The 27487-nt window shown below is 42.1% G+C and overlaps 1 protein-coding gene across 1 annotated transcript; it reads left to right on the forward strand.

The window, feature by feature from the left end:
- prss23 (serine protease 23) lies at positions 1-26768 on the forward strand. The gene is made up of 2 exons (XM_080187487.1): positions 1-243; positions 23205-26768. The coding sequence occupies exon 2, from the start codon at positions 23223-23225 to the stop codon at positions 24327-24329; it is 1107 nt and encodes a 368-aa protein (XP_080043613.1). The 5' UTR covers positions 1-243; positions 23205-23222; the 3' UTR covers positions 24330-26768.
- The last annotated feature ends 719 nt before the right edge of the window (positions 26769-27487 follow it).

A 27487-nucleotide genomic window follows, 5' to 3' on the forward strand; every position in this document is an offset into this window, starting at 1 on the left:
TAGTGTCTGTGAGCAGCAGAAAGGGAGATTTCAGCAGTCTGGATCTGGCACCGTACGCCAGATGTAACCCCAGAGGCAGAGTTCTGAGCTGGACGCCTGCATTAAAACGGTATTAGCTTAAAGCAGCAGAGACTGAGAGGAGACAACCGATTTGTGAAATGGAAATTGATTTGAATGTGCACTGTTTCACACGCAGGCTGGAGTTAAACAAAGGACTGTGATTCTGTTTCCTTAAAGATACAGGTAAGGATTTTCAATCCGATGCACTGTTGAATTCAGTGCATTCATATTCTTTAAACAAAATATTGAAAATCAAATTGTGGAACTCAGTCACTTGATTACAAATTGCTGCTAACTGAGTTTTGAATGATTATTTTACGAAGAATATTTTAATTCAGATTAATATAAACTGTGTTACAATGAAACTCAATTGTTTGTTTTCAGCCCATGTTAATCATTCTTAGAGACTCGTGTTTAAAAAAAACACAATGAGGGAAAAGAAATGGTTTTAATATCTCAAAGTTCAGGTGAATGATCAAGGCCCTTAATGCAGGACAATGCTAAAAAAGTACAAGATTAGATCAATTGAGAAGTAGAGCTTTCATGATGGCAAGTTTGGATTTTAAAAGTTTCTACAATGTAAATGGAAGGCAAAATTTAAAGATAGTAAGGATTCCGAAAAAATAGTTGCAAAAATTCTACTGCCCTGCTCGCCATGGAATCGGAGTGGGTGTTGGATAGGCAACGGGAATGTCTGTTTATCTCGGGTGGGAATTTCTGGTGTCATCAATTGTGACTTCACATCTGAATAATTAAGTGATAGTTGTGTGTCAGGATAATATTTGTGGAAAACATTTGATTAGCATTTCCACAGCGTCAGTGAGCAGTGAAAGAATTTGGTCTATTTGAATTCAGAACAATATGAATGACTGGGAAGAGGTTTAAATCGCTAAAATTTCACAGAATGGAAGTGAATGGCTCCTTTGGATGTCAATGACTGGGTCAGAGCTTGAATCAGATGCATCTCTATGTGCAATTCAAAATAAACGTCACTTTTCACTAGGAGTACCTGTTTTTCAATCCTTATCCCCTTCCCCCACCTGTCGTTTGCACCTTATGAATTGTTCCCCTGTATACACAGAGTCTTATCAGAGCTCAGGAATAGGTGCTTGAGTTAACATGTAAAAGATATGCACTAAAAACTCTGCAAAGAAAAAATATAGGATCAAAAGAAACTCTGAAAAAAGCGCAGGGTAATTCAGGAATGAAGGAGAAGCACCCAGGAAAACTAACTTGTTTCAGCATGAAAATCTGAAGTCACAAATAGCCCCATCCCTGCAAATAATACAAGCAGCTTTCTTCAGCTATTATTCTGCAGTATGTGGTTACTCTTCCGTTAGTGAAAATTAGACAGAAAAATCTGAAATGCAGGTCTGCCAGCACCTGAAAGGGCAGAAAGATAAATGTTTTTGCTCAAGTCTTTTTGTCAAAATTTCACTGCAAATCCGGAGGGAGTCCCAGCCAACTTCAGATACTGATCCAGTCTGATTTATAGTTTTCTCTTTTGATTTAAAATATCTGTTTGATTAAAACCAAGAGAACTGATTCATATATTTTGTTCACAAGGCATTGTGGTCTGAATAGTTGCCATGCAATAGTGCTTCTAATATTTCTTTATGGATGTTTGGAAGAAATATTGATATTTTCATTAAAATACTGCATTTGGCATGTATCTTTATTGTTGGTTATTTGGAAACTATGCGCTGGATTTTTGATCTAGACTTGGAATCATTTCTGGATGCTGAGCCCACGCCACATCAAATGTAGATCCTGCGCCCCCCGCCCTGCGGCATGTGATTTTTCATACAAAAGGCCAATTAGTGGCCAGATCTTGGGCACATTATCCAATTAAGGCCAATGGGGAAAATTCCAAAACTGGAGAGCCAACAGGAGGTCCTCAGCAGCAAGAGCAGGTGCCTTTGAAGGTAAGGGAGAGAGAGGGAAAGGGCACCTCACATTGTAAAAAATGTTGTCCACAGCAACCAGACAGAACCCCTCCACAGGACAGATCTGGGCTACAGCTGTAGCCATTTAAAACTCATGTCTGTAGAGGTGGGTGTAGTTAAAAAGCCCACTGGAGTACTGTCATCTACTGCAAGGAGCCCACCTCCTCTCACTGGCTGAGTTTTGCACCAAAATTCTACTGCCCTGCTCGCCATGGAATCAGAGCGAGTGATGGGGCGGGCAAAGGGAACATCTGTTCATCTCGGGCGGGAATTTCTGGTTTTGCACAAGCAAGGCCATAAAATCCCAGCTTTGGTCACTGCCAGTAGCCCACTTGCAGACTAAAAAATTCCAGTCAGCGGGGACGATCATACCAAAAGAGAATTCGAACTGATGAACGAGCATGAAAATAGGAGAGAATTACACCTATTTTTTCAGTGAGCCTCCAGACACGATCTTGTGACATTTAATAAAAAAAACAGTGTGATTCACGCTAGTAGAGTGAGTGGACAGAGTCTATCCTCGCCAGCTCACACTAGAGGGCGCGGTTGCAGGTGTGTACATGTTTTCGCTCTGTGCAACAAATAGAGATATACCAGCCCCCCCCCCTCACCTCCCTGGATATTGTCCCACCCTCCCCAGTTACTGGCCTCCCTGGCGGATTGTTGTATCCCATTTCCCCCTCAGATATCATCCCGATATCTGCCCCAGTCTATCGGGCACCCAAACACCCTCACTCCCCTGACCCGTTCGCGAGGCTGATCACGCCAGGAATCTGGGGTCAGTAAAATCACGAGAGGCAAGAAACCGGGCATGAACCCAGTTTTTCGCCCCTCTTGCAATCTTACCGGCCGATCGACCAGCGTGACGAGCTGGTAAGATTGCTCCCAGCATGTGTGTGGAGCCTTAATCGGTTGCTTAATTACTACTTTTGGCAATACCAACCACTTGTTGAATATAATTTGTTGCTTCGCCCTCAACATAGTGTTTTGGAAAATTGCTCAGGTGCATCCATGCTGGAAAATGGGCACGCCAGCCAGTGGCAGAATATTTTTGCATCCCACTTTCCCCATTCCTGTCCGGAATCAGACTTCGAGTTTCCAATCCTATGTCTTTCCTGATTGATATTGTGCCAAAGATGACTCTGGTCACTCTGTTCACCTTTCCAAAAAGAAAGTTTGCCATATTCTTTTGTTCAAACAATACCTCTTTAAGTTAAAGGAGTGTTGTCACTTCATTGTGCAGTTTAACAAAAAAGAATTGCTGTATTGGGATTTTGCCCATTTCTGGAACAGTTAATAACGGAATGTTCTCAAAAATTCAGGTTTGAGTGCATCCAGGTTGGCAACAGTTTGCAAGCTCACACCACATGTGTGTGTGTTGCAATTGCATGATCAAGTTTTCATTTCCTGCCTATTTTTTTGAAAGGGGTAAGATTCCCAGTGTTATCCCCTTTTCCTTAGCCTCCTCCTTGCAGGAAATTAAAACTTCTCTTAGTATGATTGCACAAGTGCAGTAGTTATTTGTTACTCTGTCCAAATTTCCATTCTTCTTGATAGTAAATGGCAGGTTATTTGGCCATTAAAGACAGCATAGTCAAACCTCATCCAATGTCCACACAAGCACACTTTTCAGCAGGAATCACTGGATAGTGATTTGGAATGATTACACATGCTGGCCATCTTTTCCCTAATGCAGGATATTGAACTCAGCTTGGAGCTTCCCATTCTCAAGATTATTCATCACAGACCTATTGTCTGCTCAGCAGGTCTGACAGCATCTTCAAAATGATTGTGGTTTTCAGAAGAAGAAATGAAACCATAAGCTGTCAGTCATTGTTGTTATAGTCAATGGGGTGCTTGAGGTGCATTCAACCATGAAGAGAAATCAACATAAACACAGCTGGCTGGAGGATGAGATAAATCCATTGAGCTGTTAGTTGAATCCTTTAGGAGGCACTGCATATTGAATTTGTTACAGATCAAAGGTTTCCATTGGAATGGAGATGGATTCAAAGATTTCAGCTTGCCAGAAAGGCTCAGCAACTTCACATCAAAGTTGTGTGCATATATTGGGGCTAAGTGCACAGCTGTGCAGAAAGGAAATCCTTCTCCCATAAAATTGACATGTCAGAAAGGATTTTCCAGCTGCTGTTCATCCCAAAGCCAGAAAATCCCGCACAAGGCCAAATGACCTTTGCATGGTCTGTGTCCTGCTACAACTCCTATGGAGGGGTGGATAGTAAAATTCTGGCCCTTGTTTCTGTCAGAGGACTTCAAAGAGGTCTACCCACACCTGCAGCTTCTGACAGGGAGAAAAGAAAATCTTTGCTGCAATGATTTAAAATCCTGCTAGATAACCAGGAGCATGGAGATTAAAGTGACCTGGTTACTTCCGAATTTTCACAGCTGACAGGCAGGAATGCAGATATTGATCCCAGACCTGCCTGAAATCATCATGCCTGTGGTGATCTACGGGTCTGTCAGGGCTGGGAGGCTCAGTCCAACCATGACACCCACATACCAGCTAGTAATGGAGAGGTCAACTGCTTGCCACAGCCCAAGTCCACCCAACACCCAGGATCCATGAGGGACCCTTCCTCTGCAGCCTGGCATCAGCGGAGGGATGAAACGACCATTGGACCTATCTCCTTGAGCGCTCTCGGGGCCCAAGGTGACAGGCAAGGATGTCAGCACCAGGGTGCTAGGAGTCAATGCACTGTTGGCACTGCTAAAGCTTGTGGCCTGAAAGGAGGTGTGCAAGTACCTGTAAGGGGAAGGGGTGAGTGAGGGGTCTGAGGGGGAAGGGTGGGCTGTGCAGGGGGTTTGAGGGGGAAGGGGCTGAGGGTGAGGTCAGGTCAGGTCACCCTACCCTCATGCCTGCAAGGTTAGGAGGGGAGAGGTAGCTTAAGGTTTAACTGGTGGGGGGGGGAGGATGTCCCTCTTTGGAGGGGCTGGTTGTGCAGACCCTCAGTATCCAGCATACCATGTCCCTGCTTGTAGTAACACATACAAAACTTGCCCAGAGCCATTCCTGCTGGCAGGCCGGGTGAATGGCAGGAGGCTGGTGAATAGCCTGTCAAATCCACTAATGATGTGCAAGTTAGCGGGTTTGCATAAGCGGGTGGGACCAGTAGGGTGAGTTGGGTGAATCTTGATAGCCGTCATGCCCATCAGGAATCCAACTGAGGAGCTCGGAGAATGGCCCCCGTACAGTCCAGCCCAATGCTTCAAATCATGATGGCCCTTCATCAGAATGCATCCTAACAGGGCAACTCATTCCTGTTAAAATTCACAAAAGGAGTGATAATATCAGATGATGAGTTCTGATGAAGGGTCATTGTGATCTGAAAGGTTAACTCTGCTTCTATCCACAGATGCTGTCTGAGCTGCCGAGAATTTCCAGCATTTTCTACTTTCATTTCAGCATTCCAAGTGCAATGCATTTGCCGCATTTTGCTTTTCAGCTGGGATAAGACATTCTTGTTCAGTATGACTCAGTATCATGCCAGGTGGTGCATTGACCCAACCAGACATTAGCTGCTAATTTTGAATGTATGGCTTTCTCAGGAAGTAGCATTTCCTTTGTTTTATGCCTAGTCCCCGATCTCCTCACACCACATGTGAACTACAGCTGAGAATACAGGTGAATGACCAGTTCCCGGGCTCTTGCTGGTGTACTGATCAGCTGCTTAGAGATGAACAACTTTAGCCAAGACAACTGTCTTTCCAAATTTTTCCATGTGAAATTGGGAACCAAACCTGTATTCCTCTTCTTGGCATCACACTGATCTGATCATTTCATTTGATACAAATATGAACTCGTTAAAACATGAAAAATATGAATACTGATACAATGATATCATTAAATGTGGGAAACCAACCTGGGAATTCAGACTAAGAGCTGCACCAGATGCACCATCACTGTTACTTAAACGGAGAAATACCAAGGAACTTATAAGAATCTCAATACCAAAGTAAACCCATGTATTTATTTTATTTCAGTCAAAAGGAGATTTTATTTTCAGAAGCATCTTTGAAAACTCTGCTAGCTGTAGATCCTTCACAGTGCAGGCTGCTGGGCTAACCTGAAAATTTGCCCCAATGTAACAATGCTTGTCGCCTTATTTACATCAGCATTCCAGTCACTGCTGTCTTCAACAAGAGACCACAGGACAGTCATAGAATCCTACAGTGCAGAAGGAGGCCATTCGGCCCATCATGTCTGCACTGACCACAATGCCACCCAGGCTCTATCCTGATAACTCCTTGCATTTACCTAGCTATTCCCCTGACACTGGGGGGCAATTTAGCATGGACAATCAACCTAACCTGCGCATCTTTGGAGTGTGGGAAGAAACCGGTGCACCCAAAGAAAGACCACGTGGACACAGGGAGATTGCACAAACCCCACACAGACAGTGGCCCAAGCTGGAAATCAAATCGGGGTCCCTGGCATTGTGAGGCAGCAGTACTAACCACTGTGCCGCCCAACATACATTGCATATTTCAGGACACAATGAGCATTAGTAGGTACAATACAGACTAGTTATTTAACTGCATTAATCATTTACAATATTGCACTAACACCTCGTCACCTTTATGAAGACTGAAGCAATTGCCACTAAGCTAATAACATTTCAACATCAGAATGTAGAGGACTGGAAAACAGGTTCTTTTAGTTCCACTGGACAAATAGTTCAAATATAGAACAGATCATGCACTGTCCATGTCCCTTGATTGGTCTTTTCATCAAATATCTGTCCAAATCTTAAAATTCATAATCTGTTTGAAATAGTCAGCACCTCTATGTGATGGACAGTGTAGCTTTCACTGCTCTACTTAATATATTCAGCTGTTTCGGGATTTTATTCTGTTTATGGGAGTTCAACCAGAACTTTAAAGTCAGAGAACAAACAAGATAATTCAAAACATTTGTCAGTTGAACATACGGGTAAATTCTGGTTTGCATTAGTGCTTCACTTAGATGGAAATGGAAAAAAAAATTGACGTTGCGGGATAGTCTGAAGTTTGATTCCTGAATAATGATTTGGTTAATCTCAACCAGAATAATAGTGAAAAAATTGTGATTGGCCTCAATGCCACTGAAATATGAAGGGGAGGGGCAAAGTAATCAGATATACCACTCTCTCGTAATCTTAGCTGCAAAGTGTGCAATTGTGTGCTATTAAGCTGAAGAACTAATCACGCATGATTTTGATGCCTCTCACGGCTAAATAGAGGAGGTCTTGTGATGCAGCGAATAGTGCCCCTGCCTCTGAGCCAGATGTTCCAGGTTTGGGTCCCGCCCCAGGACTTGATGGCCAAGGAAGGTGCATTCATAACCCCCGGAACAAACAATTGAGTGTCAACCTGTAAATCCTTCCAAACACAAATGGAAGGTGGTAAGAGCAGAGGGGGGACTCCTGGTCAGACGTATTTGATGTGGAGTGGAGACCCTCAAGCTATAAACCCTTGGCAACAGATTAGCAACCTGTTTGGAAATTATTAGCAGTGGGAACAAACAAAAGTCTGCCTTCGTGCACTGCTAGGTGCGGGAAGAGAACCGGAATTGGACAGCTAAATAGTCAGTCTAGGTTTGTGCATGAGCAATGATCATATGGCAAGGTGCCTCTGGAACTCTACCCCAGTGTTAACTGAAGAATAGCGGGAGAGAGGGAAAAAATAGGCTGTTCTATTCTGAGAAAGGGAGGAGTGAAAATGACACTGATTTAAGACCAGTGTATCTGTTAACTAGACAGTGGTTCGATAAGATTGTAAGCATGAGGACAAGTAATTCAGATATGTTACACATACGCTCACACACTACCCCACCCACACCACATCCATGTGTGCGCATAAATGTCCATTAGTCACTAAGTCCAATGCAAATGGAATTTTCTCTGGAAAATACTAATCATTTTGGAAACTTGTGACCTTCAAACCTTTTCATCATTCAGACCACAGATATGCCACAGAATGTGCCAACGTGTTAATGAACTCCAGGCAGGTCAGAATAGGAGGAGAGTGCTATTTTGGAGGATTTCTAATGTACAAAGTATACATCAACATAAACATCTGTGGATCAGAAATCATAATTATATTATGCTAAATGCACAAAATGTAAGTTGCATGCTGTTACAGCAGTACATTAAAAAGGGTTAAAGGGATTGAATGCAAATACTCAAAATCTTTGACAGCATTTGTGGGATTAAATAGTAAAAAGCTATTTCCACTAATTAGTAAATTGATAATGAGGCACTACAAACAGAGGTTTCATTTGGAAATGTAATGTGGAGATTGGAAGGAATTTTTCACACAAATGGTTGTTAGTGAATCAGATGCAGTACTACAATTAATTCACATCAATTTGGAAGGAGTTAAGGAGTTATATCTAAAGTTATGGGATAAGAATGTGAATTTAGAATTAGAGTAGAAATCACTGGAGGAGGAGGTCACACTGATACATCAACAATGGATCAAATGGCTTCACTTATTAAAAGCTGGCCGTTAAGATTAGTCCCAGTAGTTACCAGTAGAGTATCACAGCAGAATAGACAGTTCCCTGATGGTGATAGAATCAATATATTTGTGTTACACATCTTAGGGAAACTACAGCTTGTGTTTGTCTCTCCAGCCTTGAAATGAGGTGGGAAACGTTTATTAGATCAGTGATAAGAGTCCTGTTGGAGAAAGTTAACTATGTTACCATTGAACCACAGGTAGATTTAAGACATAGAGAGGAATTGAGGAATCCAAAGCTAATCAACAGTGAGTGGACTTTTGGCTGGGCCACTGAATTTCTGGCAGCCGGTCACACCACAGGGCCAGAAAATCCCAGCCAATGTTTCCAGCTGACTGAAATGGTCATTTTAGGACCACTTAATTGATGGCATGGTGGCACAGTGGTTAGCACCAGGGACCCGGGTTCAATTCCCACTTGGGTCACTGCGGAATCTGCTCATTCTCCCTGTGTCTGCGTGGGTTTCTTCCCAGTGCTCCAGTTTCTTCCCACAGTCTGAAAGACATGCTGGTTAGGTGGATTGGCCATGCTAAATTCTCCCTCAGTGTACTCAAACAGGTGCCAGAGTCTGGCAACGAGAGGATTTTCACAGCAGCTTCATTGCAATGTTAATGCAAGCCTAAATTATCATTATTCGGTGGAATTTTTCTAGATCATAAAGGTTCACGAAAAGAAGGAAAGTTAATTGCATTTGTACAATGTAATTATCACAATGTGACAAGTCAGCAATTAATGTCACCTGCCCAGCAGGACAACCATTGAGCAGGCCACCAAGCTTCTGGGTTTGCACTTCCAGAGCCTCTGATTACCTCTTGTCAGGGTCTTCCTCATTATGATGACTGGTTGTGCTCTGCATAACATGGCCCACCGGAGGGGAGTGGACTTTGCGATTGCTGGAGCCCTGAGAAAGAGTCAGCTCATCAGGGGGAAGAAAGGGCAGAAGATGAGAGAGGAGGATAAAGAGGTGGAAGGAGATGATGCTTTACAGTGAAGTGGGCCTGCTGCATGGCAAGGCAGCCAGGCTTGGCTTGGGGCATTAAGATCTGGTGAGAAAGTCCTGATTCAGGAACATTATAACTGAGTCCTTTTGACCCAGATTGAAGATTATGGTGTGGAAGGGGGTCTTAGTAACATATGCACAGAAGACACAGCCTAGCTAGCTCATACTTCCTTTAGTGTCACAACAGCAATGAAAGGAGTCCCAGATATGTGCTTTAAAGTATCATTTATACAGTGCAAAGAGAGGAAAGCAGTAGACAGAAATGGGAAGAAGACATTCCAATGAACTATTTGATACTCAGAGTGACAAAGTGGACTCTGCATTCAGCCACTCTACAAAGTTCTCGTTGTGGCCTCAAAAGAGCTGGAGGCAGCTTACTCCCTCATCTTGGATGTATCTGAGGTATGTGTGGCAGTTATCTTCATTGTGGAGAACCTGTGGGACTATCCCTAGAGGCTGTTACACATGCACCATGGCTGGGTTAGGCTCCATCACTTGGCCCTGCTGCACATGTGGTTCTTCAGCCAGAGGGGCCAAGACGACATCCCATAAAGAGTGGCATCCCCGGCATCCCCATCATCCCCTGGGACATGCTCAGCCCTCACCAACTGCTCTGGACCCCTAGAAGGGGACTCCAGCTGGATACAAAGATCTCCACCACCAATGCCACTAACCATTCCAGACTCCCTAAAAATTTCACATATCCTGTGGTCGTCAGTTCCTGCGTGCACTCCACCAGTATTTTGGTGTCACCTCCACACCAAAAATTCAGCCCCAAATACCTTACCTGAACAGAATCCCAGTGTCAAATTTTCTTGCCACGCCGCTTCTATGGTGATGCCCCAGAGCTTGCAGTGGCTGTGGATGCAATATCAAAGCGAACCACTTCACCAACCCATTCAGAACATTTCAACTTCAGTAAGATTGTTATCCTCAAGTTTTACAGCATATGACCCGTCAAGCCTCCCTGCTAGACAATAAGATCATGATAAATCCATTTTACTGCTCTATCTCCATATACCTCATTTCCATTAGTATCCACTTTTGAATATACTCAAAACAGTATACATGACACTCTGTGGTAGCAAATTCAAAGACACTGCTAAGTCAAGTACAGCATGAATTACATGATGATTTAATGCAGAGGTTTAGTCTGCATTATTTTATGCCAGACTCTACCTGGACTCGCTTGACGTATTGTGTACAAAGCTCCTGCTACATAACCACATCAAGCAAGTTCAGGTTATAAATAAAATGATGCAGAATAAACCTCCCTCCAATACTGCTTCCATTGATGCAGATCAATGCCACCTTTATAAGTTCAGTATGACTTTTTACATTTCCTACACCAATCATCTTAGTTTCAAATGATGCATTTATTGTTTAATTGTGTTCAGTTTTATTTGGAAAGCCTCTGAATTAAGACTGACCAACATTATTTCATTTAGGAGCTGTTTCGATATCATAAAGAATTGATGTGCTTCCCAGTAATCGGGGATTATTTCAAACTTAAATTCCAAGAGTGGGGACAGTAAGTGTGGTAGCAAAGTTGATAGCTCATTAACTTATAGGCAAAACTAAATAACTTTGCCACAGCCATATATTAGTATTATTCTGAGAACAATCCACAATCTTAAAGGATTATGGAAAGAAATTTGGGGCAGCAGTGGCACAATGGTTAGCACTGCTGCCTCTCAGTGCCAGGGACCCAGGTTCAATTCCCAACTTGGGTTACTATCTGTGTAGAGGTTGCACATTCTCCCCATGTGTGTATGGGTTTCCTCTGGGTACTCTGGTTTCCTCCCACTGTCCAAAGATGTGTGGATTAGGTGGATTGGCTATGCTAAATTGACCCTTAGTATCAGGGGGACCAGCTAGGATAAATGCATTGGGTTGTGGGGATAGGGCCTGGTTGGGATAGTGGTTGGTGCAGACTTGATGGGTCGAATGGCCTCCTCCTGTACTGTAGGATTCTATGCTTCTATGAAATCACACTTAAACTTTGTCCGCTCTCATGAATATAATCACAATGAAAAATTTTAGAGTTTCTATCAAGGGCTACCATATTTTTGAAATCTTTAGAAGAAGAAAATATAATCAGCTCTGTTTGAACTAAAACACAGTTGTATAATAATTTGCCCAAGGTTTCAGTCCTTTGGTCATTCACAAAATTTAGGATTCAAACCCCTTTATATGAAATTGCTTTTAATCATTTATGTGTTTAATTGAAAGATACGCAATGGCTCGTATGTTGGCATTTATTCCAGAAGATACACAATAAAACACTGAGATCAGTGAATCTCCCACCACCAGTGTTTGTAGATAGGTAGGTATATCCTACACAATACCCTATCCTATATCCTATATTTCAGTGGAGTTGGTAGGATATAATTGGTGGTTAATGTGGCAGTGATTTGGATACCAAGGGTACTATTCACTCTCAGGGTGATGAAGGGGCAGTGCTCTGAAAGCCAGTGGCTTGTGCTACCAAATAAACCTGTTGGACTTTAACCTGGTGTTGAGAGACTTCTTATTGCACTTATCCCAGTCCAACCGTGGCATCTCCACATCATGACTATTCAAAGATTCAGATAGCTGGAGGAAGATAGAAAGAAAAACGATGGGAGGATGGACAAAGAACAGAGAAAATAAACGCGGAATATTGAATTGCAAAAACAAGGGGGGAAGAATATGGAGGGAAAGGGGAAAACAAACGAAGAAGGAAAAGTACATGGAGAAAATGATGGATAAGTGGATGGGTGAAGAGAAATTATATTCAAAGGGTCATAACATGATAAGCAGAGAAGATCATGAAGGCAAATGAAAATTGTCTAGACTGGGAATGATGGTCCTGAGATTCAAAGTAGTTAAAATGATCCAATACCAAGGTTAAATAAATTCAGAAATTATATTTACCTTGTCCAATGTAAATCAACAAAATATTTCTCGATGGAAGATTTATCCATAAATTTTTAAAAAGGTGGAATTTTAACCTTGTGTTAACGATCAGTGACAAAAGTGATGTGGGTACAAAATACTTCAAGGAAACACAATTCTCGCTGGCAAGACCATATTTCCTGATTTTTCCACATCCCTCGCCAGTGATGTAATGAGGCTCCCACTCAGGAAGATTAGCAACTTAATTTAAATACATGATCTCATTCGTGAACCCTCCAATTGGGACTCCTCCCTTACTAAATATTCAATGCAACAGCTGTATAAAACTGAGAATCTGGTGACCTGGGGTCATTTTTTCCCCACTGAGACTGTCCTTCTAGAGTGGCAGCTGGAAGATGATTGGAAGTGGGTGCAATCACTAGGTCATTATAGGAGGAGAGGTGACTGTGAGGTTCCCTGGTTGGGTCCTGTGAAATGCCAGGCTGCATGGGCAGGGTGGGGACTCTGACAAGGGATGTTTGGTAACCATACGAAGGCAGAACATCCTCACACAGGGAGGAGGACAAGTTCAATCAGAATGAATGCCTGACCCTTAAGCTATAAAATGTATCCTCTGTGTTGTCTAGAGGGGAAAAGCCACTGGTTATGGAGGCCAGGCCAGCAGGGAATAAATTCAGGGTGACCGGATGTTCAAGGTGGGTGGTTCATTATTGCACAGTACATGAGAGCTGGGGGAATGAAAGTGTCACCTAAGGATGAAGGTGACTGCAAATTGCTGTCTGAACATGAATCAGGTATGCCTTGCCTACCATATGGGGAAGCCAGTTGCCTAATCAGCTTCTTGACAATTCCTTGATGATTCAATTGTGCCAATTTAGTCAGCATTGCAATGCATGAGTGTGTTGCTGATTGGCTGCCAATGGTTAAACCTTTTGGACATCAAAGATTATACCCACCTCTCCATGACAGAGAGGGTCACACATGATGGCCCCAATGTAAGGCAGGAGGGTAGACATGCCCATTCATTACCCCACTCAGGACATGATGGGTGGTAGCATCTCATTCACCTGTAAGGTTAGAAGGCAGGTTGATTGAATGCAGTTAACTGCCCTTAATCCTCACCTTTGGGGTGGTGGGAGTACATGTGGCCCGCTGGGGCTCTGAAGCGCTAGGCATTTCTGTAGAGGCAGAATTGATGGGCCACTGTGTGATGGGGGAGAGAAAGGCACTGGCAAAGAGAGATGTGCATGATTGGATGTTCAAGATCCTGAGAGGGCTGTGCACCTGGGAATAGAACATAGAACATTACAGCGCAGAACAGGCCCTTCGGCCCACAATGTTGCGCCGACCAGTTAAAAAACAATGACCCACTAACCTAAACCAATCCCTTTTCGTCCATAAACCTATCCACGGATCTCTTAAACGCCCCCAAACTAGGCGCATTTACAACCGCAGCAGGCAGGGCATTCCAATCCCTCACCACCCTCTGGGTAAAGAACCTACCCCTGACATCCGTCCTATTATCTTCAGAACTCCTTCTTACGCACTTTTATGTTCTCTTCCTTTCAGTTTTTGATTTGAGAGATTCATGGAGCTAGTCGAACTGACAGTTCCATTGATGGTTGTGCAGCAGCAGTAGTTATATTGACATAGGCAAGACCAGTGCCCTGTAGAGAAGGGGGATATGGGCCCATTGATCTTATGGGAGCAGGACTAAAAATGGAGGAGTCTCAAAGGAGGCACTCCTGACCATGGGTCTACTTCTGGAGAACATCCTCCAGTTATCAGAGGTCCAGAACTGGACAAGTCAGTATCTGTCCCGGGGGAAGGTAGACCACTTGTGCCAGGTGATGCAAGAGCTGGTACTACATGGACTGGGAGATCACTTATTCATTGCCTGTGGCCCTAAAAGTTACTGCTGCTCTGAATGTTTGCCAGTAACTCATTTCAGGACTGCATAGGTAACCTGTGTGGCACTTCCCCAGTCTGCCACACATATGCATAAGACAGGTCACAGATGTGCTATTTACGAGGGTTCACAATTATATCAATTTTGACAGGGACGAGGCAAACCAGGATGCCAGGGCCATGGGCTTTACACATATAGCTGGTCTGGCCCAGGTTCAGGGCATCATTAACTACTTGATGGGGCGGGGGGGTTGTGGTTTGCCATGGCAGCATGGGATACTGTTTGTGAACTGCAAGGGTTTGAGGAGATGAGGAGGAGGAGGTCAAGGAGAGCAGCGAGGGGCAATCCATGGAGCTGGCAGAGGAAGGACCTTGGGTGATGGTCAGAGCCCATATGGGGCGCAGGGCTAAGGATGCCCTCCTTGCCTCTCAGTTTGGGGATGACCAGGACTAGGACATCAAGACCTCTCCCTCCATGGGGTCTTGCATCATGTGGGACCTGTGGGATGTCATCAGGATGGTGGCAACATTCATGGGCAGGGCACTGAAGTGATCGGACACCACTGCAGGAAAATGCCGATGGCTTGCATATGGTCTTCTAAACCTCCACAAAATACCTGACTCCTGCCTGAAAGAGAGCTGAACATGATCTTTCCCAGAACGGGGTGATCTAAGGGCCCAGACTGGCTGAATATCACATCTCAGCTGTGACTGCCTCCACCAAGGTCAGGGGTCTCGATGTGTTTCTCCATCTTCTGCCAGGGTGGACAGGCCACATTTTCAGCCCTTGGCATCCTCATAAACAGAGGATTCTGGCAGATATGAGATGCCTGGGCATTAATGTGGGGGATGGAACATTCCATGGATGGAATTGAGGGGGATGGGGCTGGGGTGCCGGTGGCAGGAGCTCGTTAAAATCCCCCCCAAGGCCAGTGGAGAATTCCGTTCTACAAACTGCGCCGATTTCATGGCAGATGTGGCAGCAAAATTCCAGCCAATGTTTCAAATAAAAGACTTTTTAGCAGAATCCCTGTTCAGTGTGAGAAGACCTAGGGTGCATGTCCTAATGTTATTTCAGTCAAGGAGTGCACGCAAATTGTTAGTGCATCCACCGACAATCAAGAAGCCAATTTAAATTAATTAAACAGCAGTTGGCTGGGGTTGTTGCCTGTCTGCCTTTATATTTAAAGCAGCAATCCTAATCCAGAAGATCATAAAACGTAGGAGCAGAAGCAGGCCATTTGGCCCTTTGAGTCTGCCCTGCCATTCAATGAGATCATGACTAATTTGATGTGATAATCCTTAACTCCACTGTCCCATTTTATCCCCATAACCCTTCATTCACTTACTGATTAACAATCTGTCTCTCTCTCAGCCTTGTACATTCTTAATGACCCAGCCTTTACAGCACTTTGTGGTAAAGCATTCCACAGATCCACCACCCTCTGAGAGAAGAAATTCCTCCTCATCTCCGTCTTAAATTCCATTCCAATTTTCTTCCCACTCCTGGTGTTTCACTAAGGCAGACTTTCATCTGTTTCCATAGCTAGTGATTCCCTGTACAGGTTGCTAGGCTGTTGCCAGGTTCTTATAGTTTGAAGGGGACTATTCCACCCAAGCATGCTGACCGGTAGTCTCTGGACGAATCATGGACGAACTTATATCTTGACGCATTCAACCTGTTTGACTGTATTTGAAAGCACCTTCCTTGGCCATTGATCCCTGGATTCAAACCTAGAGCTTCTGGCTCAGAAGCAGAGACACTCCCCACTGTGCCACATTACCTCATTTGACTTAACAGGGTAACCACTTACTGAGATTGATGTTGGATCTCCTGGAGCACTGAGGCTGGGAGATCAATCTCCTGAAAAAAAAGATGGATCACCAGGAACATTCTGAGGCTGGAAGATGGATCTCCTTCAGAACACTGAATCTGGAAGATCTCCCTGTAGATGCTTCCTCCACACACTGCTGTTGTGTCTCAGGGCCCAGGATTGCCAGTGGCCTCCATTCTCAACTCTGGAGGCAGCCTCGGGCATTGTTCAGGTACATCCTGGCATCTGCACCCCATATTGTTCCAGATGTATTTTCCCATTGGGGTGGCAGAAGTTCGGGCATGTTTGTTCTCACAACGCAAGGGCATAATGTCATGTAATCTATTTTTTTGTGATGTTGATTGAGAGATAAATATTGACCAGGGTAACTGCACTGCTGTTCCCCGAAATAATGCCATGACCTCAGTTTAACTCCTCATCCAAAAGATTTCACCTCTAGCAATGTTTCCTCAGTAGATCATTGGAGCATCAGCCTTGGCTTTAGTACTATAAAGGGAAAACACATTTCATAAATCCAGTGTTATTTTATCAAGGCGGAAGATTAGGCTCCAGAATTTGGCCAATCTTCATAAATGTAAACTTAATTCCAAATATTTCTCCTATACAGCATTTGGGGGCCAGTAAGAAACATATGGTTCTTACTAAAGTACCACCCTTGAACATTTATTTGCGTGCTGCTTTGCTTATTGGAACCAATACTGGGCTTCAGTCCATCTGTATAAATTAGATTTTTCTTTAACAGATCTTTGTAAGGTGAGAGAGAGAAAAACTTAACCACAATAACCCTCTACCTTGCATAGCTGCACTCATGATTTGTCAGGTTTCTTCATTTGGCAGCAGCAATGCCAGCCATGGAGGATAGATGAATTACTTCCAATCCATTCTTGACATCAAAAGGAACAGCATCCTTTCACCACAATAAATGGCATAACTTGTGCAGACAGTTAGTCCATTGAAAAAATTAAAGAATGGAAACTAAAAGGAGAATGCTTCTCATATGTTTACTGACTGGATGTCACAATAAATGTCATCTTTCTCCCTGGGACAAGGGTCCAATTTCAGCCCAGATTGATAAAATGAAAGCTTTCCCTTTACTTGTTTCCAGTGACTCAGTTTCCCAGTGAGTCAAAATGAGTGTAAATAATGTGAACCCAATTCCTCGTGAGCAGAGACCCAAAGTGGTTATAATTTGGATCCAACTGGCATTATTTTGTCTGTTTCACTCCAAGAAGTTACACAAGATCATGCAAGTGGGAAACAGATACGGCACCCTAATGAAGTGTGGGTAACAATTCTAAAGTCAGGATTAAAATGTATCTGATATTTTCCATCGGTTATGAGACGGTAACTAATTAGAAAATAGAAGGGGATTAACCCCACCAAATTTCCATCCAATTTCCTAATGCTTTGTGACGCCACTAGAAACATTTGCTGACTTTTGGTTATTTATAATGAAATGACATTATACAATGGTTATGCAGTTTTCCTGGTGTTAAACGATCTCATCTGCCCTCCTTGGGAAACAGCTGTCCAGGGTTGCTAGGGTGTGCATTTGTAGAAATGCATTTAAACAGCTCTGGAGTAGGATTGATCATCCTACTGAAACCATCCCCAAACTTCTTGTTCTTATGGAAAAGCAGAATAAAATGGATGCTGAAAATCTGAAATAAAAATAGAAAACTCTGGAAATGTTTAGCAGCTTCTTTGGCGAGTGAAACGGAATTAATATTTCACATCTGTGAATTAATATTTCACATCTGAAACTGGGAAGTTAGAAATGTTTTTGAGTAAGGGATGGGTGGGGCTCGGGCAAAAGTCTGTAACAGGGTGAAAGAGATTGAGAGACAGAAGAAAGGAATTGTGATCAGGCACTGGGTGGCACAGCAGCACAGTGGTTAGCTGCCTCAGTGCCAGGGGCCCAAGTTCAATTCCCAGCTTGGGTGACTGGAGTCTGCACGTTTTCCCCATGTCTAAGTGGGTTTCCTCATATGTTCCAGTCTCCTCCCACAGTCCAAAGATGTGTGGGTTAGGTTGATTAGTCATCCTAAATTTCCCCTTAGTGTCAGGGGATTAGCAGAGTAAATAAGTGGGGTTATGGGGATAGGCCTGGATGGGATTGAGATCAGTGCAGACCCGATAGGCCAAATGGACTCTTTTTGCACTGTAGGATTCTATGAAGAATTAAAAAAGAAACAACAGGTGTGCTGCTGACACTGATTACATCCAGCTTCAGAACAAAAATGCTAATACTGCAGCACCTGACTTGTGCCAGATCGGAGGTCCAAATGGAAAGTCCATCTCTCTTGGGAAAAATCCATGCCAAGTTTGGAAGAATTTTCCATTGAGGACAAACATCCCTCCTTCCAAATACAGACAGCCCCCGGGCTGGAAATTTGGTTAGGTTTGGGAGATATCTGTGTAATGTGGATCCGAGGCATCTGGAGATGTTTCCAAGTCAAGGGATATAGCAAGGTTTGCCTCATCAGTGGTTTTTTTTGATGAGGAGTTGAAATTATTCGATTGCAATGTTTTTAAAAAATGGACACGTAATCCATACTTTTAAGCAGCAAAAATGATGAGTCGCACTAACCACAGCAAAATACTTCAACAGAAAGGCAAGCATAACCGAAATGGTAGTATTTTGACATATGAAATATTACAGCTGTCAGAGTTGGCAAGGATCTCACTGTCCTGTCATAAATTACTTTTAAAAAAAACTATTCAGTAAAATCTTGTCCCCATTATAGACTTTGCATTTACTATTATATTCAATAAGAGTTTTCACTTAAAACATTTATTTATTATTACTTGTCACAAGTAGCGTTATGTTAAACTGCAATGAAGTTAGTTACCATGAAAATCCCCTAGGCGCCACACTCTGGTGCCTGTTCAGTTACACTGAGGGAGAATTTAGCATGGCCAATGCACCTAACCAGCATGTCTTTTGGACTGTGGAAGGAAACCGGAGCACTTGGAGGAAGCCCACACAGACACGGGGAGGACATGCAAACTCCACACAGACACTGACCCAAGCTGGGAATCAAACCCGGGCCCCTAGTGTTATAAGCCAGCAGTGCTAACCACTGTGCTACCATCACTAGGGGCAAAATAAATTTATGCATATCCACCATAGTATCCCATCACAATATCCACTTGAGATAACTATCAAAAAAAAGTTTAACTTGGCACTTAAGCAGCCGGTAAGTGCCTGGAAGCAAAGAGGATCAGTCTGAGTGACCAAGGAATGTTCCATTATTACTTCATGGGAAAGGGTTGCATTTGTTCTGTACAGCGTTAGGACCTCTCCCAGAGCTTTACTTCCATCTACAGGAAAACAAACATATTACAGCAACAGGATATTAGCGACAAGTATGAATATTCTTTTCAGATTGCAGGAATAACATTGAAGGTTGACAGTATTCCTGTGTTTGTTTTTTAAGGGCAGAGTAGAAGAGTTTGTAGAATAAACTAAAAATATAATGGAGACAAGATTTTACTGAAGTTTTTTTTAAAGTAATTTATGAAGGGCAGTGAGATTCTTGCCAACACTGACAGCTGTAATATTTCATCTATCAAAATACTAACATTTTGGTTATGACAACATTAAATGCCCAGGATTAAATGAATACATTGTTGCTAATATGACATTCAATAATTTCAAACCTTATGACAAATAAATCTGTTTCTCACTTTTCCCTGTAAGTCAGTTTTCTCAGTTTACCTGCTTGCATCACTGTTATATTGCAACAGTCATTGCTAACAAAATTGAAAACCTCAACCTAATTTTTAAAATTGACAATGAAAGAAAATTAGTGAAAACATTAAAGTTTAAAGGTAACCCGTGAGAAATCAGTTACAATTTTTTTTACTTTCAACATCACTCAACCTAAATAAAAACAGTATCACGTAGTTAAATTCAATGCCATCAATAATTTATATAGTTCACCCACTATGTGCATTGATCATCATGCAGTTTCTAATGTAATACAGGTTCCAGAGATCATAAAACAGAGTCAAACTATTTTAGCAGTAAAATAAATTTATAGTTTTAATTTATAATTTAAACTTTAGCTATAGATTTATGAAGTTATTTAACAGTGTGGTATGTGCTATAGATTGTTATGGCTAATGGAATACTCACTGTTTTACATAAAGGAATAGAATACGAAGGAGTAGGAGTCATGCTTCAACTTTGTAAAGAACTGGTGAGACCATACTTGGAGTACTGTGACCAGTTCTGGTCGCCAACTTTAGGAAGAATATATTTGCCTTGGAGGGAGTGCAGTGTAGATTACCAGAATGAAACCTGGATTCCAAGAGTCAAGTTACAAGGAGAGTTAAACAAACTGAGTTTTATTCCCTGGACTTCAGAAGGTTAAAGAGTGATTTGATCAAAGTTTTTAGGAGATTCAGGGGACTAGATAGGGGAGATTGGGAGAAACAATTTGTTAATGAGTCGCAAAAACCCAGCTTGCAGGTGCAGCAGGTGGTCAGGAAGGCGAATGGGATGCTGGCCTTCATCGCGAGGGGGATTGAATATAAAAGTAGGGAGGTCTTGCCGCAGCTGGAGTACTGTGTGCAGTTTTGGGCGCCGTACTTACGCAGGGATGTTTTGGCCTTGGAGGGAGTGCAGAGGAGGTTTACTAGGCTGATGCCGGAGTTGAGGGGGTTGAGCTATGAGGAGAGGCTGAATAAATTAGACTTGTACTCGTTAGAGTTTAGAAGAATGAGGGGAGATCTCATTGAGACATATAAGATGACGAATGGGATGGATAGGATAGAGGTGGAGAGACTCTTCCCGCTCAGAAAAGATAGCAGGACTAGGGGGCACAGCTTCAAGATAAAGGGGGGGCGGTTTAGAACAGAGTTGAGGAGGAACTTCTTCACTCAAAGGGTGGTGAATCTCTGGAATTCTCTGCCCGTTGAAGTGGTGGAGGCTGCCTCGCTAAATATTTTTAAGACGCGGGTTGATGGGTTCTTGATAAGAGAGGGGATTAAGGGTTATGGGGAGAGGGCGGGAAAGTGGAACTGAGCCACGACAGATCAGCCATGATCTTATTGAATGGCGGGGCAGGCTCGAAGGGCTAATTGGCCTACTCCTGCTCCTATTTCTTATGTTCTTATGTTCTTATTAAAGCACAAGGTTCCTTTGGAAGGGACCTCCAACATGGTCTTTGTTGCCAGATAAATCTGAGATAATGTTGAGAACAACGACCTCTTCATTAATTTCATCAACCTGACCAAACCATCATGAGTAAATCACAAAGTTCTGTGGATTATGTTCCAAATGTTTGGATCCTCAAGAAATGTTATAACAATGCTGCAGTTACTTCATGATGACATGACTGCAGCTGTGTCACATGGGAGATCTGAAGCAGATGCCTGCAAAATCCATGCCAGGGTCAATGTGTGACTGTCCCGACATTATTTGCAAATTGAGGTCGGTTTAGCTCAGCTGGCTGGTTAGTGATGCAGACAACATCAACAGTGCAGGTTTAATTCCTGTACTAGCTAAGGATATTCATGGAGGCCTATTATCTCACCTTGCCTCTTCCCTGAGGTATGGTGATCCTCAGGTTAAATCACCATCAGTCAGTTCTCCCCTTAAAGGGGAAAGAAGTCAATGGTCATCCAGTACTCTGGTTTATGTTGAGCACTTCAAATACCTTAGCAGATATTTCTCTCTAAAGGCCACTATTTATGAGAAGATCCAACACCATATTAGCCTTCTACAAACTAAGGCAGTAGATGACAACAAAAACATCCACGAGTCAATAAATATCCTAATGTATGGAGCAATTGTGGTCGCCACACTCTTGCACTGCAGTGAGACTTGTAGGGAAATTCCATCAGCAATGAAAGCTGAATCCTCCGGATACAATAGGAGGACTGTCAAACAAACCTCACTGTCCTTCTTGAGGCCAGCTCCACAAGTATCAGGCAAAATCATCTATAGTGGACTGGGTGCTGTGTCTGGACGGCTGAAAAGCATTTTGCCATCAGGTCCTGGTTTCTCAACTTCCAAATGGCTAATATTCTGAGACAGGACAAAGAAAATGCTTCAAAGACACTCTGATGCCCTCCATTAGGGTGGTAGCATTGACATTAATGATTCGTAGCAAGATCCTCCCAATCATTCAAAAAGGTAACAACTAGTCCATCAAGCTGCAACATATTTGAGTCATAATGTCTTAATGCTGAGGCAGAGTATCATCAGAAAAAGAGGCAAATCCTGTATTCTGGATCTCACTATCTCAGAGTATTCCCAACTCCTAGTCCCCCCACCCCCCCCATGCCCAAAGAGCTGAGGGTTGAGAATTGGTCAGCTCAGTCACATGGAGACGTGACCCTGAGTAGATGGCACCCTCAAATTGAGGGAGAACCAATTGAGTTACAGCAGCCTTTTCCCAAATCCCTTAGTATCTTTGGATAACAAAAACCTATCAATTTTAGTTCTACATTAACAACTGTTATGGGAGCATAGTTTAAAAAAATCAGATCCACTCTGATTCTTTTTCATTTCCGAGACCTCGCTGAAATGAAATTAGGAAACACTTCATGTAAAGGTTGATAGAAGTTTGGAACTGCCTTCTGTGATATGGCAGTTGATCAGTTGTTAACGTAGAACTAAAATTGATAGATTTTTTGTTATCCAAAGATACTAAGGGATTTGGGAAAAGGCAGCTTAAGGTGTTGGGTTAGAGATTAGCCATGATCTCAATGAATGGTGAAACAGCAGCTAAATGGTTTGTTCCTATGTAGCTGTATTGTTAACATAACTGTAGTCATTAAACCTCTCACATCTGCATGCAACTTTCATCATATGTGCAATCTTTGAACCGATTTCTGAAGATCATTTTTTCTGATTCAATCAAACAAGAAAACCAGTAGAATCTCATTTTAAATGTTACTTTTTATAATGGTGGTATTTTATTTCTTCTCAAATGTAGGAATTCAATGCTTTAAGACTCTTAAAGCCAATTTTTATGTTCAGTATCAACAAGAAATCACTGACTATTTTTCTTATGTAATTTCAGCTGGTCTTCATCTTCACAATGAACCAATTACAGATCCTGGCCATTATTCTGTGTTTTGCCAATTTATCTGCGACAGACCCCAACACAACCTGGCACAGACACAAGATCCCAGCTTTCCTTCCCCAAGAAACAGTGAAGTTGGACAAACCCCGTTTCTCTGCAAAAGCCACACTAGAACTGACAACACATTGCAATGCAGAGTGCCTGTGGAGAGAAACTCACCCCACCTTAGAAGACTTGAGGGAAAATCTCTCCTATGAAACAGTTTATAATAATGGCACTCGAACCCTCACTATGGTAGACATCCCTGACTTTGACCCAAGTACCCATACCTTGAAACAGTACATTCCGGGAAGGTCACGGCGTAAGCGGCAGATTTTTGGTGTGGATGGCAGATTTGATATTCGTGGAAAAAAATTCTTGCTCAACTTCCCTTTCTCAACAACAGTGAAAATCTCCACAGGTTGCACAGGCGTTCTGGTGTCAGACAGGCATGTATTAACCGCAGCTCATTGCATTCATGATGGGAAAGACTATGTCAAGGGGGCAAAAAAGTTAAAGGTTGGGTTTTTGAAGGAGAATCCCAAAGCCCAGTTGACAAAAAGTTCCAAAATTCCACCGAAATTATTGACTAGGTGGTCACGTGTCAAACGCACGCAAGTACCAAAAGGTTGGATACGATCTCAGAATGACCTTAGTATGGACTATGATTATGCCCTGCTGGAATTGAAAAGGCCTCATGACAGACCACACATGGAGATCACAATAATGCCAACTACAGATCAAGTAGTTGGCAACAGAATCCATTTTTCAGGATTTGACAGTGACAGGCCCGGACAGCTGGTATATCGATTTTGCCCAATAATCAATGAGACACCTCATCTCATCTATCAGCACTGTGATGCCCAGCCAGGCTCCAGTGGTTCTGGCGTGTATGCCAAATTGTGGTTGCCAGAGAAACAGGATTGGGAAAGGAAGATTGTTGGTATATTTTCAGGACATCAGTGGGTGGATCTCAGCGGGATGCAGCGAGATTACAATGTGGCTGTTCGCATTACACCACTGAAATATGCACAGATCTGTTACTGGATCAAAGGCACTTACAGCGATTGTTGTTCTGATTAAAGCAATCAGACTGCATTACAAAGGAGACCAGAATAGTCCTGTCTGTTTTAAACACTGAACACCAAATATTTTAATTCCCTGCACGTTGGTTCAAAACCATTGAGGCGTTGCACACTAGTACAGATAATTGGAGTCTTTCTAAAACACCATTCTTCACAATAGTCGAAGTTACAGATGAGAAGTTGGGGAACTTTAATATATCGAGACTTGGTATGTCAGGGTGCCACCTTTGTTGAGTTTAAAATTGAACCAGGTACAGGAACAGAGCAGGGGAGAAGTTCATGACTGAACAACTTTCACACTTTCCTAGCTGTTGCTGAAAATCCATTAAAAATTGATATTAGAAATGAGTGTGAATTAAATGAATTTCATTTTTTAAAAATTGGACATTTGTTATTGTTCAATTTTTATTTAAAAATGATGATTCTGGAGTCATTAACCCACCCAGGATTGTCTGGTCAAAAAATCAGATTGGTGGCAGGCCTGCTCTTGAAAAACCTTCATGAAGTTGCCATTTCTTGCACCTGAGTGAGTCTGAAGCAGAGGGAGCCTGGTGTCCTCTCTCTCACACTCTCTAATTTGCACAGATTTTATAAAGTGAGTGTCAATAAGGCAGGAAAAGAACATTGGAAAAATGTAGAGAAATACATTTTAAACACCTAAATGGTCACAGTTCATTACGTGATAATGTCACCAAGTCCTTTTCAAGACCACTTGCTGACCTTGTTATTAAGCCAGGCTTTTTCTACCCCCTCCATTCTGTTTGTCACCCAGCTACTGCCTTCTGAATGTAACTAAAACCCACCTATGTGAAGGCAAATTAATTTTACTGCCTTTCACAGTAGAAACTGCACTAGTTTGGATAGTGCCACCACTCAACAATCATGTAAGTTTCTGGAATTTTCACAATCATTTTAAAGATGGATTTTTTGATACAGTAAAATCTTTTTATTCGGCTAGCACAGGGAATGGATGGTGCTAGTTAACAGAGAGTTCCATTTACCACTAAAATTCAGGGTAATACTTGTAGCATGGCATAATATGCAAGTACTTAGGAAGTAAAGAACAATATTATTTTTTACTTCTGTGTTTTAATGTACTGTTGCACATTTAAAGTATAAAATACAGTATACAGGTATGTGGATTCTAGATAACTTCATAATTGCTTCAGGTTGACAATTTGTATTCGGGAAGCATCAAGCTCCAGTTAGTGGCGAATTCTAGATGGTTGAGTGCCAGATAACACAAGGTTTACTGTAGTGTCGAAAGGTTAGAGACCTCCAAGAGCCACAATATTTTTGGAATGAATTGTCAGAACTTTGGCTCATCCATCATTCTGTGCCACAGCATAATTAATGCTGTATTACCAGTTGTTTTTTTTTGGGCAGCCTCAAATAACAGAAAAATGGCTGAAAAAGGGGGAAGGGTTCATTTCTTGGTTGCTATGATGAAAAGAAAATCTAGAGTTTAAAAATACAAGTTAGTGCCAACCAATGCTCCATTTTTGATTAGTCAATCCACCACTCATTCATACTTGTTCTACTTCATTTCACATTTCCATGACAGAATGTTTATCGTTGTTAACTTGCTTTCAGTAGAGGAGGATAGGAGTGGCTCACAATGTCCACATGCAGTTTGCAGTGCAACCTAACACACCAACACTGGCAAAGGGTATTTTAATGGTCATTTAAGACCTGGCATTCATAAGGTAAGTATATATTTTCTAAAGCAAGTCATCTTTTCTTAAGAAAAGTTGTCAACAAATTATTGTTTTTGGTGTGGTACAGAAGAATTTTGAACAAACTTCTGTAGATAGGACACTGCCCATGGTGATTCTAATAAACGGGGAGAGATTATATCCCAAATGTCAGGGAAGATCACCTCCATCAACATTCCCACTCAATTTCCCAACTGCCAAAAAAACCTGGGCTTTCCATCACTTCGACTAGGCCAACCACAATTCCACTTTTGATCCTCCACAACACATACAAACACACCCCTAAAGGAAGGCATTTTTCTAATAATTTTACCTGTCCTGTTACTTGATTTTCCTTGAACGTGTAAAATGATTTTGGTTTTGAGGAGGAATGAAGCAGTTTCTGCATCAAATAACAACCAAGCAAAAAAAATTGCAAGATTTCTTTCAAGTAAAGAGGGGCCCAAAATTGTGCTCAAAATGTACTGTGGTGCAAAGCAATGCCCACTGAGCTAACTTGGTGTTTTTATGAAAAAATTGTTTGTATGGCTCCAGATTTGTGACTAAGTGTCTCCTAGTTCGTTACTGCTATCTTGAAACTAAAAGACAAAGACAATAATGCCTCAAAAGTATTGCAAGTTGCATGGTAAAAGTTGTTAAAATGAGACCGGCTCGATCCATAACTTGGCTTTTCTTCAACTTCTTGCTGTAAATGTTATTTTATTAAAATGATATGAAAATTATTTTCTGAAGCCTACTTTCAACGTTCCTTTGCTAAAGAAAAATGTGATATTGGAGTGCAAATATAGTAAATTTGCCACTTACACTAAAAATGTGCATTTCAAAAAAAAAAGTAAATGATAGCAGATTCAGCCAGTAAGAGAGAACAAAGAATCATACCTACATGCCTAAAATGTAACACAACAAAAGACTCAACAAGAAATTCTAGTGATGATTATACTCCTTTACCCCAAATCATTCATCTCATAGTACTTCCAATGCATTTTCACTCTTAAATAACCTGCCAAAAAGAATTGTTCGTTGAGTAAAGAAACTCTTTCTACTATTTGTTTGCTCTGATTTTCCTTGTTCTTCAAACGTCTGCATCCCTTTGCACTAAATTCATTCCAAGAAAATATTTTCTTGGTATGAAATTGCAAAATAATGTACATTATCACATTAGAGTCTCTGAATAAACAGCTTTGTAAATTGCAATACATTGCTAAATGAAAAGTGTTGATTTAATGTGACACATTTCAAAGCCAAGGGATATTACATGCTTCTGTAGTTAATGGAGGCTGGTTAAGTGCAACTGCTTTCAAGCAAAAGCAATTTTGGTCACCTGAGTTTCTAAAACACCTGTAGGCTTTAGACATTTGAGGGAAACGTCTAAACCTGCCGAAGATATTTGGAGAAGCAATAATAAACATGAATGCGCGGAAAACATGGTCATATCCTTTGG

Source organism: Carcharhinus amblyrhynchos, chromosome 4, assembly GCF_965287045.1.
Source record: "Carcharhinus amblyrhynchos chromosome 4, sCarAmb.v2.hapA, whole genome shotgun sequence".
NCBI lineage: Eukaryota > Metazoa > Chordata > Chondrichthyes > Carcharhiniformes > Carcharhinidae > Carcharhinus > Carcharhinus amblyrhynchos.

Coding starts and splice junctions, on each gene's coding strand:
- prss23 (XM_080187487.1), top strand. CDS start 23,223: ATGAACCAATTACAGATCCTGGCCATTATTCTGTGTTTTGCCAATTTA.